Source organism: Petromyzon marinus, chromosome 72, assembly GCF_048934315.1.
Source record: "Petromyzon marinus isolate PM22_M1 ecotype Great Lakes invasive population chromosome 72, UKy_Petmar_22M1.pri1.0, whole genome shotgun sequence".
NCBI lineage: Eukaryota > Metazoa > Chordata > Hyperoartia > Petromyzontiformes > Petromyzontidae > Petromyzon > Petromyzon marinus.
In genome coordinates this window covers 1,162,304-1,182,794 of record NC_133738.1, presented here as the reverse complement: position 1 = coordinate 1,182,794, position 20,491 = coordinate 1,162,304, and the positions used below count along the sequence as shown (strand labels likewise).

The window sequence follows — 20,491 nt, the reverse complement described above, 5'->3', positions numbered from 1 at the left end:
ACGGTAGGAGTCTCAACGCCTCACATGGTAGGAGTCTCAACACCTCACTCGGTAGGAGTCTCAACACCTCACTCGGTAGGAGTCTCAACACCTCACACGGTAGGAGTCTCAACACCTCACACGGTAGGATTCTCAACAACTCACTCTGTAGGAGTCTCAACGCGTCACACAGTAGGAGTCTCAACACCTCACACGGTAGGAGTTTCAACACCTCACACGGTAGGAGTCTCAACGGCTCACTCGGTAGGAGTCTCAACACCTCACACGATAGGAATCTCAACACCTCACACGGTGGGAGTCTCAACACCTCACACGGTAGGAGTCTCAACACCTCACACGGTAGGAGTCTCAACACCTCTCACGGTAGGAGTCTCAACACCTCACACGGTAGGAGTCTCAACACCTCACTCGGTAGGAGTCTCAACACCTCTCACTGTAGGAGTCTCAACACCTCAAACGGTAGGAGTCTCAACACGTCACAGGGTAGGAGTCTCAACACCTCACACGGTAGAAGTCTCAACGCCTCACTCGGTAGGAGTCTCAACACCTCACACCGTAGGAGACTCAACACCTCACACTGTAGGAGTCTCAACACCTCACATGGTAGGAGACTCAACACCTCACACGGTAGGAGTCTCAACGCATCACACGGTAGGAGTCTCAACACCTCACACGGTAGGAGTCTCAACACCTCACATGGTAGGAGTCTCAACACCTCACATGGTAGGAGTCTCAACACCTCACTCGGTAGGAGTCTCAACACCTCACACGGTAGGAGTCTCAACACCTCACACGGTAGGAGTTTCAACACCTCACACGGTAGGAGTCTCAACACCTCACACGGTAGGAGTCTCAACACCTCACACGGTAGGAGTCTCAACACCTCACACGGTAGGAGTCTCAACACCTCACACGGTAGGAGTCTCAACACCTCACTCGGTAGGAGTCTTAACACCTCACACGGTAGGAGTCTCAACACCTCACACGGTAGGGGTCTCAACACCTCACACGGTAGGAGTCTCAACACCTCACACGGTAGGAGTCTCAACACCTCACTCGGTAGGAGTCTCAACACCTCACACGGTAGGAGTCTCAACACCTCACTCGGTAGGAGTCTCAACACCTCACTCGGTAGGAGTCTCAACACCTCACACGGTGGGAGTCTCAACACCTCACACGGTAGGAGACTCAACACCTCACTCGGTAGGAGTCTCAACGCATCACACGGTAGGAGTCTCAACACCTCACTCGGTAGGAGTCTCAACACCTCACATGGTAGGAGTCTCAACACCTCACACGGTAGGAGTCTCAACACCTCACACGGTAGGAGTCTCAACACCTCACACGGTAGGAGTCTCAACACCTCACACGGTAGGAGTCTCAACACCTCACACGGTGGGAGTCTCAACGCGTCACACGGTAGGAGTCTCAACGCCTCACATGGTAGGAGTCTCAACACCTCACTCGGTAGGAGTCTCAACACCTCACTCGGTAGGAGTCTCAACACCTCACACGGTAGGAGTCTCAACACCTCACACGGTAGGATTCTCAACAACTCACTCTGTAGGAGTCTCAACGCGTCACACAGTAGGAGTCTCAACACCTCACACGGTAGGAGTTTCAACACCTCACACGGTAGGAGTCTCAACGGCTCACTCGGTAGGAGTCTCAACACCTCACACGATAGGAATCTCAACACCTCACACGGTGGGAGTCTCAACACCTCACACGGTAGGAGTCTCAACACCTCACACGGTAGGAGTCTCAACACCTCTCACGGTAGGAGTCTCAACACCTCACACGGTAGGAGTCTCAACACCTCACTCGGTAGGAGTCTCAACACCTCTCACTGTAGGAGTCTCAACACCTCAAACGGTAGGAGTCTCAACACGTCACAGGGTAGGAGTCTCAACACCTCACACGGTAGAAGTCTCAACGCCTCACTCGGTAGGAGTCTCAACACCTCACACCGTAGGAGACTCAACACCTCACACTGTAGGAGTCTCAACACCTCACATGGTAGGAGACTCAACACCTCACACGGTAGGAGTCTCAACGCATCACACGGTAGGAGTCTCAACACCTCACACGGTAGGAGTCTCAACACCTCACATGGTAGGAGTCTCAACACTTCACATGGTAGGAGTCTCAACACCTCACTCGGTAGGAGTCTCAACACCTCACACGGTAGGAGTCTCAACACCTCACACGGTAGGAGTTTCAACACCTCACACGGTAGGAGTCTCAACACCTCACACGGTAGGAGTCTCAACACCTCACATGGTAGGAGTCTCAACACCTCACACGGTAGGAGTCTCAACACCTCACACGGTAGGAGTCTCAACACCTCACTCGGTAGGAGTCTTAACACCTCACATGGTAGGAGTCTCAACACCTCACACGGTAGGGGTCTCAACACCTCACACGGTAGGAGTCTCAACACCTCACACGGTAGGAGTCTCAACACCTCACTCGGTAGGAGTCTCAACACCTCACACGGTAGGAGTCTCAACACCTCACTCGGTAGGAGTCTCAACACCTCACTCGGTAGGAGTCTCAACACCTCACACGGTGGGAGTCTCAACACCTCACACGGTAGGAGACTCAACACCTCACTCGGTAGGAGTCTCAACGCATCACACGGTAGGAGTCTCAACACCTCACTCGGTAGGAGTCTCAACACCTCACATGGTAGGAGTCTCAACACCTCACACGGTAGGAGTCTCAACACCTCACACGGTAGGAGTCTCAACACCTCACACGGTAGGAGTCTCAACACCTCACACGGTAGGAGTCTCAACACCTCACACGGTGGGAGTCTCAACGCGTCACACGGTAGGAGTCTCAACGCCTCACATGGTAGGAGTCTCAACACCTCACTCGGTAGGAGTCTCAACACCTCACTCGGTAGGAGTCTCAACACCTCACACGGTAGGAGTCTCAACACCTCACACGGTAGGATTCTCAACAACTCACTCTGTAGGAGTCTCAACGCGTCACACAGTAGGAGTCTCAACACCTCACACGGTAGGAGTTTCAACACCTCACACGGTAGGAGTCTCAACGGCTCACTCGGTAGGAGTCTCAACACCTCACACGATAGGAATCTCAACACCTCACACGGTGGGAGTCTCAACACCTCACACGGTAGGAGTCTCAACACCTCACACGGTAGGAGTCTCAACACCTCTCACGGTAGGAGTCTCAACACCTCACACGGTAGGAGTCTCAACACCTCACTCGGTAGGAGTCTCAACACCTCTCACTGTAGGAGTCTCAACACCTCAAACGGTAGGAGTCTCAACACCTCACACGGTAGGAGTCTCAACACCTCTCACGGTAGGAGTCTCAACACCTCACATGGTAGGAGTCTCAACACCTCACTCGGTAGGAGTCTCAACACCTCACACGGTAGGAGTCTCAACACCTCACACAGTAGGAGTCTCAACATCTCACACGGTAGGAGTCTCAACACCTCACTCGGTAGGAGTCTCAACACCTCACACGGTAGGCGTCTCAACACCTCACACGGTAGGAGTCTCAACACCTCACTCGGTAGGAGTCTCAACACCTCTCACGGTAAGAGTCTCAACACCTCAAACGGTAGGAGTCTCAACACCTCACACGGTAGGATTCTCAACACCTCTCACGGTAGGAGTCTCAACACCTCAAACGGTAGGAGTCTCAACACCTCAAACGGTAGGAGTCTCAACACCTCACACGGTAGGAGTCTCAACACCTCACTCGGTAGAAGTCTCAACGCCTCACACGGTAGGAGTCTCAACACCTCACACGGTAGGAGTCTCAACACCTCAAATGGTAGGAGTCTCAACACCTCACACGGTAGGAGTCTCAACACCTCTCACGGTAGGAGTCTCAACACCTCACTCGGTAGGAGTCTCAACACCTCACACGGTAGGAGTCTCAACCCCTCACACGGTAGGAGTCCCAACGCCTCACTCGGTAGGAGACTCAACACCTCACTCGGTAGAAGGCTCAACGCCTCACACGGTAGGAGTCTCAACACCCCACACGGTAGGAGTCTCAACACCTCAAATGGTAGGAGTCTCAACACCTCACACGGTAGGAGTCTCAACACCTCTCACGGTAGGAGTCTCAACACCTCACTCGGTAGGAGTCTCAACACCTCTCACGGTAGGAGTCTCAACACCTCACACGGTAGGAGTCTCAACACCTCACACGGTAGGAGTCTCAACGCCTCACACGGTAGGAGTCTCAACGCCTCACATGGTAGGAGTCTCAACACCTCACTCGGTAGGAGTCTCAACACCTCACATGGTAGGAGACTCAACACCTCACACGGTAGGAGTCTCAACACCTCACACGGTAGGAGTCTCAACACCTCACACGGTAGGAGTCTCAACACCTCACACGGTAGGAGTCTCAACACCTCACACGGTAGGAGTCTCAACACCTCACACGGTAGGAGTCTTAACACCTCACACGGTAGGAGTCTTAACACCTCACTCGGTAGGAGTCTCAACACCTCACACGTTAGGAGTCTCAACACCTCACTCGGTAGGAGTCTCAACGCGTCACACGGTAGGAGTCTCAACACCTCACACGGTAGGAGTCTCAACACCTCACACGGTAGGAGTCTCAACACCTCACATGGTAGGAGTCTCAACACCTCACACGGTAGGAGTCTCAACACCTCACTCGGTAGGAGTCTCAACGCGTCACTCGGTAGGAGTCTCAACGCCTCACACGGTAGGAGTCTCAACACCTCACACGGTAGGAGTCTCAACACCTCTCACGGTAGGAGTCTCAACACCTCACATGGTAGGAGTCTCAACACCTCACTCGGTAGGAGTCTCAACACCTCACACGGTAGGAGTCTCAACACCTCACACAGTAGGAGTCTCAACACCTCACACGGTAGGAGTCTCAACACCTCACTCGGTAGGAGTCTCAACACCTCACACGGTAGGAGTCTCAACACCTCACACGGTAGGAGTCTCAACACCTCACTCGGTAGGAGTCTCAACACCTCTCACGGTAGGAGTCTCAACACCTCAAACGGTAGGAGTCTCAACACCTCACACGGTAGGAGTCTCAACACCTCTCACGGTAGGAGTCTCAACACCTCAAACGGTAGGAGTCTCAACACCTAAAACGGTAGGAGTCTCAACACCTCACACGGTAGGAGTCTCAACACCTCACTCGGTAGAAGTCTCAACGCCTCACACGGTAGGAGTCTCAACACCTCACACGGTAGGAGTCTCAACACCTCAAACGGTAGGAGTCTCAACACCTCACACGGTAGGAGTCTCAACACCTCTCACGGTAGGAGTCTCAACACCTCACTCGGTAGGAGTCTCAACACCTCACACGGTAGGAGTCTCAACCCCTCACACGGTAGGAGTCCCAACGCCTCACTCGGTAGGAGACTCAACAACTCACACGGTAGGAGTCTCAACACCTCACTCGGTAGGAGTCCCAACGCCTCACTCGGTAGGAGACTCAACACCTCACACGGTAGGAGTCTCAACGCCTCACACAGTAGGAGTCTCAACACCTTACACGGTAGGAGTCTCAACACCTCACACGGTAGGAGTCTCAACACCTCACACGGTAGGAGTCTCAACACCTCACACGGTAGGAGTCTCAACACCTCACTCGGTAGGAGTCTCAACACCTCACATGGTAGGAGTCTCAACGCCTCACATGGTAGGAGTCTCAACACCTCACACGGTAGGAGTCTCAACGCCTCACACGGTAGGAGTCTCAACGCCTCACATGGTAGGAGTCTCAACACCTCACTCGGTAGGAGTCTCAACACCTCACATGGTAGGAGACTCAACACCTCACACGGTAGGAGTCTCAACACCTCACACGGTAGGAGTCTCAACACCTCACACGGTAGGAGTCTCAACACCTCACACGGTAGGAGTCTCAACACCTCACACGGTAGGAGTCTCAACACCTCACACGGTAGGAGTCTTAACACCTCACACGGTAGGAGTCTTAACACCTCACTCGGTAGGAGTCTTAACACCTCACACGGTAGGAGTCTCAACACCTCACTCGGTAGGAGTCTCAACGCGTCACACGGTAGGAGTCTCAACACCTCACACGGTAGGAGTCTCAACACCTCACACGGTAGGAGTCTCAACACCTCACACGATAGGAATCTCAACACCTCACACGGTGGGAGTCTCAACACCTCACACGGTAGGAGTCTCAACACCTCACACGGTAGGAGTCTCAACACCTCACACGGTAGGAGTCTCAACACCTCACACGGTAGGAGTCTCAACACCTCACTCGGTAGGAGTCTCTACACCTCACATGGTAGGAGTCTCAACGCCTCACATGGTAGGAGTCTCAACACCTCACACGGTAGGAGTCTCAACGCCTCACACGGTAGGAGTCTCAACGCCTCACATGGTAGGAGTCTCAACACCTCACACGGTAGGAGTCTCAACACCTCACACGGTAGGAGTCTTAACACCTCACACGGTAGGAGTCTTAACACCTCACTCGGTAGGAGTCTCAACACCTCACACGGTAGGAGTCTCAACACCTCACTCGGTAGGAGTCTCAACGCGTCACACGGTAGGAGTCTCAACACCTCACACGGTAGGAGTCTCAACACCTCACACGGTAGGAGTCTCAACACCTCACTCGGTAGGAGTCTCAACGCGTCACTCGGTAGGAGTCTCAACGCCTCACACGGTAGGAGTCTCAACACCTCACATGGTAGGAGTCTCAACACCTCACACGGTAGGAGTCTCAACACCTCACACGGTAGGAGTCTCAACACCTCACATGATAGGAATCTCAACACCTCACACGGTGGGAGTCTCAACACCTCACACGGTAGGAGTCTCAACACCTCACACGGTAGGAGTCTCAACACCTCTCACGGTAGGAGTCTCAACACCTCACACGGTAGGAGTCTCAACACCTCTCACGGTAGGAGTCTCAACACCTCACATGGTAGGAGTCTCAACACCTCACTCGGTAGGAGTCTCAACACCTCACACGGTAGGAGTCTCAACACCTCACTCGGTAGGAGTCTCAACACCTCTCACGGTAGGAGTCTCAACACCTCAAACGGTAGGAGTCTCAACACCTCACACGGTAGGAGTCTCAACACCTCTCACGGTAGGAGTCTCAACACCTCAAACGGTAGGAGTCTCAACACCTCAAACGGTAGGAGTCTCAACACCTCACACGGTAGGAGTCTCAACACCTCACTCGCTAGAAGTCTCAATGCCTCACACGTTAGGAGTCTCAACACCTCACACGGTAGGAGTCTCAACACCTCAAACGGTAGGAGTCTCAACACCTCACACGGTAGGAGTCTCAACACCTCTCACGGTAGGAGTCTCAACACCTCACTCGGTAGGAGTCTCAACACCTCACACGGTAGGAGTCTCAACCCCTCACACGGTAGGAGTCCCAACGCCTCACTCGGTAGGAGTCTCAACACCTCACATGATAGGAATCTCAACACCTCACACGGTGGGAGTCTCAACACCTCACACGGTAGGAGTCTCAACACCTCACACGGTAGGAGTCTCAACACCTCTCACGGTAGGAGTCTCAACACCTCACACGGTAGGAGTCTCAACACCTCTCACGGTAGGAGTCTCAACACCTCACATGGTAGGAGTCTCAACACCTCACTCGGTAGGAGTCTCAACACCTCACACGGTAGGAGTCTCAACACCTCACTCGGTAGGAGTCTCAACACCTCTCACGGTAGGAGTCTCAACACCTCAAACGGTAGGAGTCTCAACACCTCACACGGTAGGAGTCTCAACACCTCTCACGGTAGGAGTCTCAACACCTCAAACGGTAGGAGTCTCAACACCTCAAACGGTAGGAGTCTCAACACCTCACACGGTAGGAGTCTCAACACCTCACTCGGTAGAAGTCTCAATGCCTCACACGTTAGGAGTCTCAACACCTCACACGGTAGGAGTCTCAACACCTCAAACGGTAGGAGTCTCAACACCTCACACGGTAGGAGTCTCAACACCTCTCACGGTAGGAGTCTCAACACCTCACTCGGTAGGAGTCTCAACACCTCACACGGTAGGAGTCTCAACCCCTCACACGGTAGGAGTCCCAACGCCTCACTCGGTAGGAGACTCAACAACTCACACGGTAGGAGTCTCAACACCTCACTCGGTAGGAGTCCCAACGCCTCACTCGGTAGGAGACTCAACACCTCACACGGTAGGAGTCTCAACGCCTCACACAGTAGGAGTCTCAACACCTCACACGGTAGGAGTCTCAACACCTCACACGGTAGGAGTCTCAACACCTCACACGGTAGGAGTCTCAACACCTCACACGGTAGGAGTCTCAACACCTCACTCGGTAGGAGTCTCAACACCTCACATGGTAGGAGTCTCAACGCCTCACATGGTAGGAGTCTCAACACCTCACACGGTAGGAGTCTCAACGCCTCACACGGTAGGAGTCTCAACGCCTCACATGGTAGGAGTCTCAACACCTCACTCGCTAGGAGTCTCAACACCTCACATGGTAGGAGACTCAACACCTCACACGGTAGGAGTCTCAACATCTCACACGGTAGGAGTCTCAACACCTCACACGGTAGGAGTCTCAACACCTCACACGGTAGGAGTCTCAACACCTCACACGGTAGGAGTCTCAACACCTCACACGGTAGGAGTCTTAACACCTCACACGGTAGGAGTCTTAACACCTCACTCAGTAGGAGTCTCAACACCTAACACGGTAGGAGTCTCAACACCTCACTCGGTAGGAGTCTCAACGCGTCACACGGTAGGAGTCTCAACACCTCACACGGTAGGAGTCTCAACACCTCACACGGTAGGAGTCTCAACACCTCACACGGTAGGAGTCTCAACACCTCACACGGTAGGAGTCTCAACACCTCACTCGGTAGGAGTCTCAACGCGTCACTCGGTAGGAGTCTCAACGCCTCACACGGTAGGAGTCTCAACACCTCACACGGTAGGAGTCTCAACACCTCACACGGTAGGAGTCTCAGCGCCGCACTTGTTAGGAATCTCAGCACCTCACTCGGTAGGAGTCTCAACGCCTCACACGGTAGGAGTCTCAACACCTCACACGGTAGGAGTCTCAACACCTCACACGGTAGGAGTCTCAGCGCCGCACTTGTTAGGAATCTCAGCACCTCACTCGGTAGGAGTCTCAACACCTCACACGGTAGGAGTCTCAGCGCCGCACTTGTTAGGAGTCTCAGCGCTGCACTCGTTAGGATTGTGACGACCGCTTACCGGCGTACAGCATCATCAGCGCCACGGAGGTGGTGAGAGGCGACATCACGACATTCTCCAGCGGAGACTGCTTGGCCACGAGGCGGAAGAGCTCCAGGCCGAATTCCGCCTGAGCCGACGCCATTGACCTAACCTCCGCCTCCTTCACCGCCTCCTCCTCCGCCTCCTTCTTCTCCGCCGGCAACTCGACCTGCCGGGCAGAGACGCGGCGCACGCGGGTGCCAGGTGAGGTGTTGACTACCTCGCCTGGTGTACAGGAGGTCGTGGGTTCGATCCCTGGACCCTGTTGTGTCTGCGTCTCTCTCACAAGGGAGATGTTGACTACCTCGCCTGGTCTACAGGAGGCCGTCGGTTCGATCCCTGGACCCTGTTGTGTCTGCGTCTCTCTCAAGGGAGATGTTGACTACCTCGCCTGGTGTACAGGAGGTCGTGGGTTCGATCCCGTGACCCTGTGAGATGTTGACTACCTCGCCTCGTTTACAGGAGGTCGTGGGTTCGATCTCTCGACCCTGTTGTCTCTCTCTCTCTCTCTCAAGGGAGATGTTGACTACCTCACCTGGTGTACAGGAGGTCGTGGGTTCGATCCTGTGACCCTGTGAAATGTTGACTACATCGCCTCGTTTACAGGAGGTCATGGGTTCGATCTCTGGACCCTGTTGTGTCTCTCTCTCTCTCTCAAGGGAGATGTTTACTACCTCACATGGTGTACAGGAGGTCGTGGGTTCGATCCTGTGACCCTGTGAGATGTTGACTACCTCGCCTGGTGTACAGGAGGTCGGGGGTTCGATCCCTGGAACCTGTTGTGTCTGCGTCTCTCTCACAAGGGAGATGTTGACTACCTCGCCTGGTGTACAGGGTGTCGTTGGTTCGATCCCGTGACCCTGTGAGATGTTGACTACCTCGCCTGGTGTACAGGAGGTCGTGGGTTCGATCCCTGGACCCTGTTGTGTCTGCGTCTCTCTCACAAGGGAGATGTTGACTACCTCGCCTGGTGTACAGGAGGTCGTGGGTTCGATCCGTGGACCCTGTTGTGTCTGCGTCTCTCTCTCACAAGGGAGATGTTGACTACCTCGCCTGGTGTACAGGAGGTCGTGGGTTCGATCCCTGAACCCTATTGTGTCTGCGTCTCTCTATCTCACAAGGGAGATGTTGACTACCTCGCCTGGTGTACAGGAGGTCGTGGGTTCGATCCCTGGACCGTGTTGTGTCTCCGTCTCTCACAAGGGAGATGTTGACTACCTCGCCTGATATACAGGAGGTCGTGGGTTCGATCGCTGGATCCTGTTGTGTGTGCATCTCTCTCTCTCTCACAAGGGAGATGTTGACTACCTCGCCTGGTGTACAGGAGGTCCTGAGTTCGATCCCGTGACCCTGTGAGATGTTGACTACCTCGCTTGGTGTACAGGAGGTCGTGGGTTCGATCCAATCCCTGGTCATTCCTGCTGCTGTATATTTGGAGTCTGTGTATCTCTCTCTTCTCGTGGTGAGATGTTGACTAGCTCGCTAGGTGTACAGGAGGTCGTGGGTTCGATCCCTGGACCCTGTTGTGTCTCCATCTCTCTCACAAGGGAGATGTTGACTACCTCGCCTGGTGTACAGGAGGTCGTGGGTTCGATCCCTGCTGTATATTTGGAGTGTGTGTGTGTCTTTCTCTCTCCCTCTATCCCTGCGGTGCTCACCGTGTGGCTTTGTCTCTGAAGTCCGCTGGGGTTTCCCCACCCCCCGCACATTCAGAATCAACAACAACATCACGCGTTTAGGGTATTTTGGCTGCTGCTGTTGCTGTACATTCTCGCAAGATGATGGTGATGATATCAGCCCACGTGGCTGAGCTGCTATGCTGTGTTGTGATGTCCAGGCTGTACCGCTCGTCTGATAAAGATCCACACAGCAGCAGTAGCTCAGTGGGGGCCCTTACACAGCTGGTGACAATAACAGAGTTTTTGTTTTAGTGTGGGTCTCTGTGTGTGTGTCTCTGAGTATGTGTGTGTGTCTTTGAGTGTGTGTGTGTGTCTCTGAGTGTGTGTGTGTCTCTGAGTGTGTGTGTGCGTCTCTGAGTGTGTGTCTCTCTGTGGGTCTCTGAGTATGTGTCTCTGTGGGTCTGTATGTGTCTCTGTGTGTGTCTCTGTGTATGTGTGTGCGTCTCTGTGTGTCTCTGAGTATGTGTCTCTGTGGGTCTCTATGTATCTCTGTGTCTTTGTGGGTCTCTATGGGTCTTTATGTATCTCTGTGTATCTCTGTGGGTCTCTATGTATCTCTATGTGTATCTGTGAGCCTCTATGTATCTCTGTGGGTCTCTATGTATCTCTGTGGGTCTCTATGTATCTCTATGTATCTCTGTGTGTCTCTATGTATCTCTATGGGTCTCCATGCATCTCTATGGGTCTCTATGTATCTCTGTGGGTCTCCATGTATCTCCATGTATCTCTGTGGTTCTCCGTGTATCTCCATGTATCTCTCTGGGTCTCCGTGTGTCTCTCCGTGATGATGACACCAGCCACTTGCCTGAGCTGCTATTCATTATTCCTGATGACCCGAGGCAAAGGGGGTAAAACCGCTTGTTGGTAGAAAATCCCTTTCGTGAAACGACTGTGGCACATCGGGAACGGCGGGCCGCTCTTTTAAAATTACTTCTCAACGTGCAGCGCGAGATAGTAATAGGCTTTTACCCTTTTATCTGGCACAAAAAAAAAACTGACACCTTTATACGAGGGATCATGTTTGCAATAACCACAACACAAGCAGTCAAAATGCAAACAAATTCAAGGACAGTGCCAATATTATTATTATCAGAGTTGTCTCTTTTTGTTTGCATTTTGACTGCTTGTGTTGTGGTTATTGCAGACACGATGCCTTCTTGAATGAAGGTGTCAGTTTTTTGTGCCAGTTAAAAAAGGGTAAAACCTATTACTATATCTTGTTTACTGGCAAAGGAGGTCTCATAATGTAAATGCTCACCCCGAGCACCTCAATACTCTGATGGTGCGCTGTTTTTGAGTTGTACGCCTTTTGGCGTCTTCTGGTCCAACACCAGTGTGAGACTAAAGGGCTCTAAGAAAAGCCGTCTCGGGTGTGGACCAATCAAATTCAAGGACAGTGCCAATATTATTATCTATTCTAGATTTAAAGCTTTCGTGACTGCTAGGATCCATACTCTTTGGTTCTATTGGGTAAAGTCACGTAGTAGGTAAGAAAAATAAAATAACAAAATTCACGACGTTTCGGCCACAACACAAGCGGCCGAAACGTCGTGATTCTTTGTTATTTTATTTTCACCTACGTGACTTTACCCAATAGAACCAAAGAATATTATTATCATCAGAGTTGTCTCTTTTTGTTTGCATTTTGACTGCTTGTGTTGTGGTTATTGCAAACACGATGCCTTGAATAAAGTTGTCAGTTTTTTGTGCCAATTAAAAAAAGGGTTTAAACCTATTTCTATATCTTGTTTACTGGCAAAGGAGGTCTCATAATGTATTGTGGTTATTGCAAACATGATGCATTGAATAAAGGTGTCCGTTTTTTGTGCCAGTTAAAAAAAGGGTTTAAACCTATTTCTATATATTGTTTACTGGCAAAGGAGGTCTCAAAGTCACGATGTTGCCGTGGGGCGCATCAACGCACGTGCGTCCTGCGGCATGCGATGGCTGCGCTGGGCCTGTAGGTGGCAGGCAAGGTTTACTGAACGACCCTGCGCGCGTAGGCCAGTCACGTGGTTAATGGCGACTCGGGTTCAAGAATTTTGCTGGGTGCTCGGCACCGTTGCATCTCACGGATTGGCCACAGTGGTGGACGCCGACTGCCTTCCAAGCGCACTCGTGTCGTGTCACGTGGCCACCTTGCACGAGAGCAATACCGATAATCACTTCTAGATTCGGAGGCTTTCGCGACTGCAAGGATCCAAGCTCGTTTGGCTCTATTCGGTAAAGTCGCCACGTTTGTAGGTGGGAAAAAACAAAGTGAAAACGGCAAAAAAAATCACGACCATTTCGGCCACAACACAAGCGGCCTTCATCATGGTGAAGGGCTGTCTCGAGGACAGTGCTGGAGTGAAACACAGAGCCACGCTCAGACCGCTTAAAGGTCAGACCGCTTAAAGGTCGCGGTCTGAGCTTTGGCTCTGTGTTTCACTCCGGCGCTGTCCTCGAGACAGCCCGGTCCCTTCGCCTGATGAAGGCCGCTTGTGTCGTGGCCCGAAACGTCGTGATTTTTGTTGTTTTATTTTTTTTTACTAATAATCATCATCACCCCAACAACAGCAACAATAATTTAACACGAAGGCTGTCGCGACCGATGCAACATTCGTAATCGAGTTTTTGTTATTCCTATTCTTAGCTCTTTCGGGAAAAGTCACGTTGAAGGGAAACAATAAAATAATAAAATATATATAAAACAATAAAAATTCTCACGACGTTTCGACCATAACACAAACGGTCGTCATCAGGTGATGTTTTATGTATAGTTTATTATTTTATTGTTTCCCTTCAACGTGACTTTACCGAAAGAGCTAAGAATATGAATTACTGCAGTCACGAAAGCTTTAAATTTAAATTCGAGTTGTTGTTGTTGTTGTTGCCGCTGTCTTGGGTTGGGTCGTGTACAAGACGAGATCTGACCCAAAATAAACTCACGTTCTCGGTTCTTTCGGTAAAGTCACCACCACGTAGAAGGGAAACGGTAAAATAATAAAAAATATAAAACAATAAGATTCTCACGACGTTTGAAAAAAGTGGCCGGTTCTTATTTTTTAAACGTTACAAAAAAAAACCCGCCACTTTTTCAAATTGTTCTTGCCGTGGTTTTCACACCTGATGATGATTGCTGCTTAGTGTGTTGCAGTCGAAACGTCGTGAGAATTTTATTGTTTTATATTTTTATTATTTTATTGTTTCCCTTCTACGTGGTGGTTTTCACACCTGATGATGATTGCTGCTCCTGTTGCAATCGTAAACGTCGTGAGAATTTAATTGTTTTATATTTTTGTTATTTTGTTGTTTCCCTTCTACATGGTGGTTTTCACACCTGATGATGATTGCTGCTCGTGTTGCAGTCGAAACGTCGTGAGAATTTTATTGTTTTATATTTTTATTAATTTATTGTTTCCCTTCTACATGGTGGTGACTTTACCGAAAGAACCAAGAATGTTTTATTTGTTATTATTTTATTGTTTCCCTTCTATGTGGTGGTTTCACACCTGATGATGATTGCTGCTTGGTGTTGCAGTCGAAACGTCGTGAGAATTTTATTGTTTTATATTTTTGTTATTTATTGTTTCCCTTCTACGTGGTGGTTTTGACACCTGATGATGATTGCTGCTTGGTGTTGCAGTTGAAACGTCGTGAGAATTTTATTGTTTTATATTTTTATTATTTTATTGTTTTATATTTTTGTTATTTTATTGTTTCCCTTCTACGTGGTGGTTTTCACACCTGATGATGATTGCTGCTCCTGTTGCAATCGTAAACGTCGTGAGAATTTTATTGTTTTATATTTTTATTATTTTATTGTTTCCCTTCTACGTGGTGGTGACTTTACCGAAAGAACCAAGAATGTTTTATTTGTTATTATTTTATTGTTTCCCTTCTACGTGGTGGTTTCACACCTGATGACGATTGCTGCTTTGTGTTGCAGTCGAAAACGTCGTGAGAATTTTATTGTTTTATATTTGTATTATTTTATTGTTTCCCTTCTACGTGGTAGTTTTCACACCTGATGATGATTGCTGCTCGTGTTGCAGTCGAAACGTCGTGAGAATTGTATTGTTTTCTATTTTTATTATTTTATTGTTTCCATTCTACGTGGTGGTGACTTTACCGAAAGGACCAAGAATATGAATCGCTGCAGTCACGAAAGCTTCGAATCGAAAGAAATTCCTTAAAAAATTATATATTTTTTAAAACAACGGTTCGATTTTGAAGTGCACTAAAAAAGTAAAAAACTCGATTTTTTGACAACGGGTAAAGTGGACGGCACCTTGGTCACAGGAGACACTTCGCCGCCTGCTTCCTGGACGAGGCGTTTCCAGGGTTTAGGGGCCGCGACGTTGTTTTTGTCATGTCTACGCAGATAACTATTTACTTTAATAAGCTGTCCATACAAAACGCGAACCGCTTTAAAAGTAGCATCACGTAAATATTTCTTAGGTTTGTTGAATTGTCGTCTCTCATCTTCTTCTTGTTTTTACCTCCGTGCATACTCTTTGGTTCTATTCGGCAAAGTCACGTAGGTGACCTACGCGGCGACTTTACCGAATAGAACCAAAGAGTATGGATCCTTGCAATCACGAAAGCAATTACCTCCATGCAGTTTTAGCGCTCCCTATGCGTTGCGTTGATGTCACCCTGCGTGCTATTTGTGCGGGGTTTTTTTTCACACCTGATGAAGATCCCTTGTGCTGCGGTAGAAACGTCGCGATTGAGTTATTTTATTTTAATATAATTTCATGGTATTCCCACATGCGTGACTTTTACCGAGAAAATCAGCCAATGGGTGTTTGATGCAGTCACGGAAAAGCTTTAATTCGTTATTAAGCAGCCAACGAATCGATTGGTCGATGCCGATCGACCAATCGTTGGGACGACAGGAGGTAGGCTCACTTTTGATTGCAAGGTTCGACCGCGACAAACCTTTATAACGCACAACGGTAATGGAAACAGGTGCGACGTTTCGGCCCACGGACCTTCCCCTGTGCCAGGCTGAGCGGCTGGGCCTGCTCGAGGCAGGAGCAGGTGCACAACCACGTGACGGTCAGGGACAAGATGGCCGCCGTTGTCAGCATGGCGGTCCTCGGAAGGGGATGGTTTCAACGGAACCTAAGTGAAGACACAAAGACACAAACACAGACACACATATATATATACACACACAAACACACACACACAGACACACAGATACATACACAGATACATACACACACAGACACACACACAGATACATACACACAGACACACACACACAGATACACAGATATACACACACACACAGACACACACAGACACACACACTCAGATACATACACACAGACACACACACAGATACACAAACACACACACATACACACACAGACACACTCACAGATACATACACGCAGACACACACACAGATATATACACACAGACACACACACAGATATATATATACACACAGATACATGCACAGATACACGCACACAGATACATACACACAGATACACACACACACAGATACACACACACAGACACACACACACAGATACACACACAGATACATACACACAGACAGATACACACACTCAGATACACACACTCAGATACACACACTCAGATACATACACACAGACAGACACACACACAGATACATACACACACACAGATACACAGATATACACACACACACAGACACACACACACAGATACATACACACACACACAGATACACACACGTACAGACACACACACACAGATACACACACACAGATATATACACACAGATACATACACACAGGGATTCACACACACACAGACACACACACAGACACATACACACAGATACATAAATACACACAGATACACACACACAGATACACACACGCAGATACATATACACACACAGATACACACACACACAGATACACACACACACAGACACAGATATATACACACACACAGACACACACACAGATACACACACACAGACACACACACAGATACATACACAGATACATACAGATACACACACAGATACACACAGACACACACACACAGATACACACACAGATATAAACACACACACAGATACACACACAGACACACACACACAGATACATACACACACAGATACACACACAGACACACACACATACATACACACACATACACACACACAGATATACACACACAGACACACACACAGACACACACACAAATACACACAGACACACACACAGATACGAACACACAGACACACACACACAGATACACACACAGATACACACAACATCAACAACAACCGCCATTCGCCACTAAGTGGCGGTGACGTCACCACGACGCTTGTGCCAGGCTATGTGCACCCTGAGGCCACGTGAAGTGTCGAACGCTCGCTGGCAGGAGGTCACGGGGCAGACCCAGGTGCCACGGGTCGACTGACTGAGATGACTGGCTGATGCACCACCTGTGCCCCCTACTGTGCCAACCTGCTGTGCTTTAGCCACCCGGCGCTCCGCTCGTTGTTGTGAGCGTCGCTCCTCCGCCCTCCGTTGTTGTTGGAGGGCGACTGCCTCCAACTGCCCAGTAGCATCCTTCACGAGCCTCATCCACAGAGGCCGATCTTGACACCGCTGGTACCAGTCATCGGCAAGTCCACTCAGCTCCACGTCCTCCTGTACCACGTCACTCCATCTCTTCTCTAGCCCGTGCCGCGCCCGCTTTGCCCCCTCAATCCGGCCGAACAAAAGCTGTTTCGGCATGCGGTGGCTGGGCATGCGGGCTACATGACCCAGCCATCGCAGCCTTGCCCGCCGGAGGAGCCCACCGATGGGACCCTGCCCAGATCTTTCAAGGATTTGTGAGCTCCTCACACAATCCAGTCTGGTTAAACCCAGGATGGAACGTAGGCAGGCCAGCCTAAATGTTTCTAACCGGCGAAGATGCTCCATTAGGGGGGCCCACGTTTCGCAAGCGTAGAGAAGGGAAGGAATGACCGTGGCCGAGAAGACCTGAAGCTTAGTGCGGAGTGACAGACCAGGTAGCTTCCACACAGCGTTACGCAACCGATGAAAAGATATTGCCGCTCGACTGATTCGGAGTGAGACCTCTGCTGTTAAACTGGAGCCAGTCATAAGCACACTGCCCAGGTATGGGAAACTCTCCACTCTCTCCACAACTGCCCCATCACCGATTGGGAGTTGTGGGGGTGGAGTCTCCGATGGTACAAAATACCCAGGCAGGTGCTTAGTTTTGGTTGGGCTGATGGTAAGGCCCCACCTCTTAGTGGCACGCTCCAGTCTCAGCAGCAGCGTCTCCAACTCCTTCTCTGAATGAGCAGCTATTACCAAATCATCAGCATACATAACGTGGTTGAGCAATAGGGAGCCATCCCTTGACTGCACCCGGGCATTGATCAGCCTCCCATTATATCTGTACCATATGGAGATTCCCCCGGTACAGCTATTGAGGGCTTCACGAACTACGTGGTCAAAATAGATGTTAAATAATGTGGGAGCCAGATGACATCCCTGTCACACCCCAAGGTGTACATGGAATGGCTCTGACTCCCGGCCACGTAGTTTTACCTGGGCCCGCTCACCATCATGAAGGTCCTTAATGATCGTGAGCAGAGGGTCAGGTACTCCAAAAGCACGAAGAACAACCCAGAGCCCAGGCCTACTGATGGTATCATAGGTCTTGACCAGGTCAATAAAGCAGAGGTGTAGGTCTTGTTGGAATTCCCTACACCTCTGCTGTAGCAGACGGACAGAAAATATGGCATCTGTGCAGGACCGCCCTTTCCTGAAACTGCATTGGGGCTCCGCAAGCCTCTCCTCAGAGTGCCTGGCGAGGCGATATTGAACAATCTTTGCCAGGACCTTTCCTGGCACACTGAGGAGTGAGATGCCCCTGTAGTTGTTACAGTCTGTGCGGTCCCCCTTCTTAAAGAGGGGGACCACCAGGGCATCCTTCCAATCATGCGGAACCCGTCCAGTGGTCCAGACTGTTGTTATGATGTCATATACGGCAGTCTGTGCACAAACGCCACCCTCCCTCAGCATTTCGCTTGGGAGATCATCTCTGCCCGCTGCCTTTCCTGGTCTCAGACTCCGGATCGCCTTCAGCACTTCCTCAACAGATGGCACCTCAGCCAGCCACTCACAGGGGGTGACTTCTTCCAATATTTGAGGCACCACAGCCTCAGCAGGGTCATCCTCACTTTGTGCCACGATGTTTTCCTGGCTGAGGGATTTTCCCTCCCCCAGGACTTCACAGAAATGCTCAGCAAATCTACAAACCTGTTCCTGGGGGTCGGAGATTGGATCACCGTTTTTCCCCTAATGGTGGTAATAGGTGTGGCGCTGCAGGTTACTATTTGATGGATAAAGATTTGTGATCGCAGACTACTGAGGCAGACTCCATCTGCTCAGCAACCCGCGACCACCACCCATCCTTGCAGCGCCTCACGGCTCTCCGAACCTCCGAGCGAAGGCTGCGGTAAGCCTCCTCATTCTCTGACGTTGGATTCTGTAGCCGATGACAGTGGGCCTGTCGCTTTTTCTCAACCATCCTGAACACCTCCTCTGTCAGGCAGGGTATCTGGGGAGGTCTGGACCGCGTACCCAAAGCAGCCATTGCAGCTGCATGAGTCACAGTCCTAAACCTCGCCCATTTACCCTCGACATCAGGAGGAGTGGGGGACGATACCAATCACAGCCGCAAGCGATGATGAAATTCTCTCTTGCAACTTTCATCAGATAACTGAGACCAGGCCACTTTAGGTTGGAATGGGGTCCTGGGTGTACACCCACCACCGGAGTGGAAGAATGGCAGGCGCATCTTACAGATGACTAGTCGATGGTCAGAGGGCAGATCAGCTCCACGGTAGGTCCTGGTGTCAAGGACATGGGCTCACATCCGCTGGTCTGTCACTATGTATTCTAGCAGATGTTCTTGCTTGGACCCGGCATGCATCCATGATGTTGTGTGGATGCGCCGGAACAGCGTGTTTGTAATTACAAGCCCATGAGCTGCACAAAAATCTAGCAGCCTCCTACCGTTGTTATTGAGCTGATCTGGCCCATGCCCTCCAATCACTCCAGACCAGGTGCCAGCATCATGACCAACTCGGGCATTGAAGTCACCCAACAAGATGACTCTATCCCGAGGTGCCACATTAGCCAGCACCTGTGACAGGAGGTCATAGAAGGCATCTGACTCATCGGCTTTGCCTGCATCCCTCCACGGATGTTCGTCTTCGGTGGGGGCATAAGTAACCACGACCACCACTCCTCGCCTCCGGTTGATGGGAAGGCGAGCCCAAAGTAGCCTGGGGCTTACAGCTTCCCACACCTCACCGCCACGCTCCCACGCCCCCTTCATTCTTTTGTTCAAAAGAAGAGCCACACCATTTTGTTTGGCAGTCTGCTGCCCCGAGTAGAGGACTGTCCACCCCTTATGGTGGCAGGAGCCAGAACCGGTCCACCGGACCTCCTGAATGCCACATAGATCCAGGCGGTACCGGTCCAGCTCCCGACAGAG

General features: G+C 50.7%; 1 protein-coding gene across 1 annotated transcript in view; it reads right to left on the bottom strand.

The window, feature by feature from the left end:
- LOC116958103 (alpha-2-antiplasmin-like) overlaps positions 1–20,491 on the bottom strand; it is a 93,362-nt gene that overhangs the window by 70,651 nt on the left and 2,220 nt on the right. Inside the window, exons 2-3 of the mRNA XM_076055759.1 lie at positions 15,946–16,078; positions 9,267–9,456 (exon numbers count right to left, since the gene is read on the bottom strand). Coding sequence (XP_075911874.1) covers positions 9,267–9,456; positions 15,946–16,044 — 289 coding nt within the window. The 5' untranslated portion in view covers positions 16,045–16,078. The remainder of the gene's footprint in view (positions 1–9,266; positions 9,457–15,945; positions 16,079–20,491) is intronic.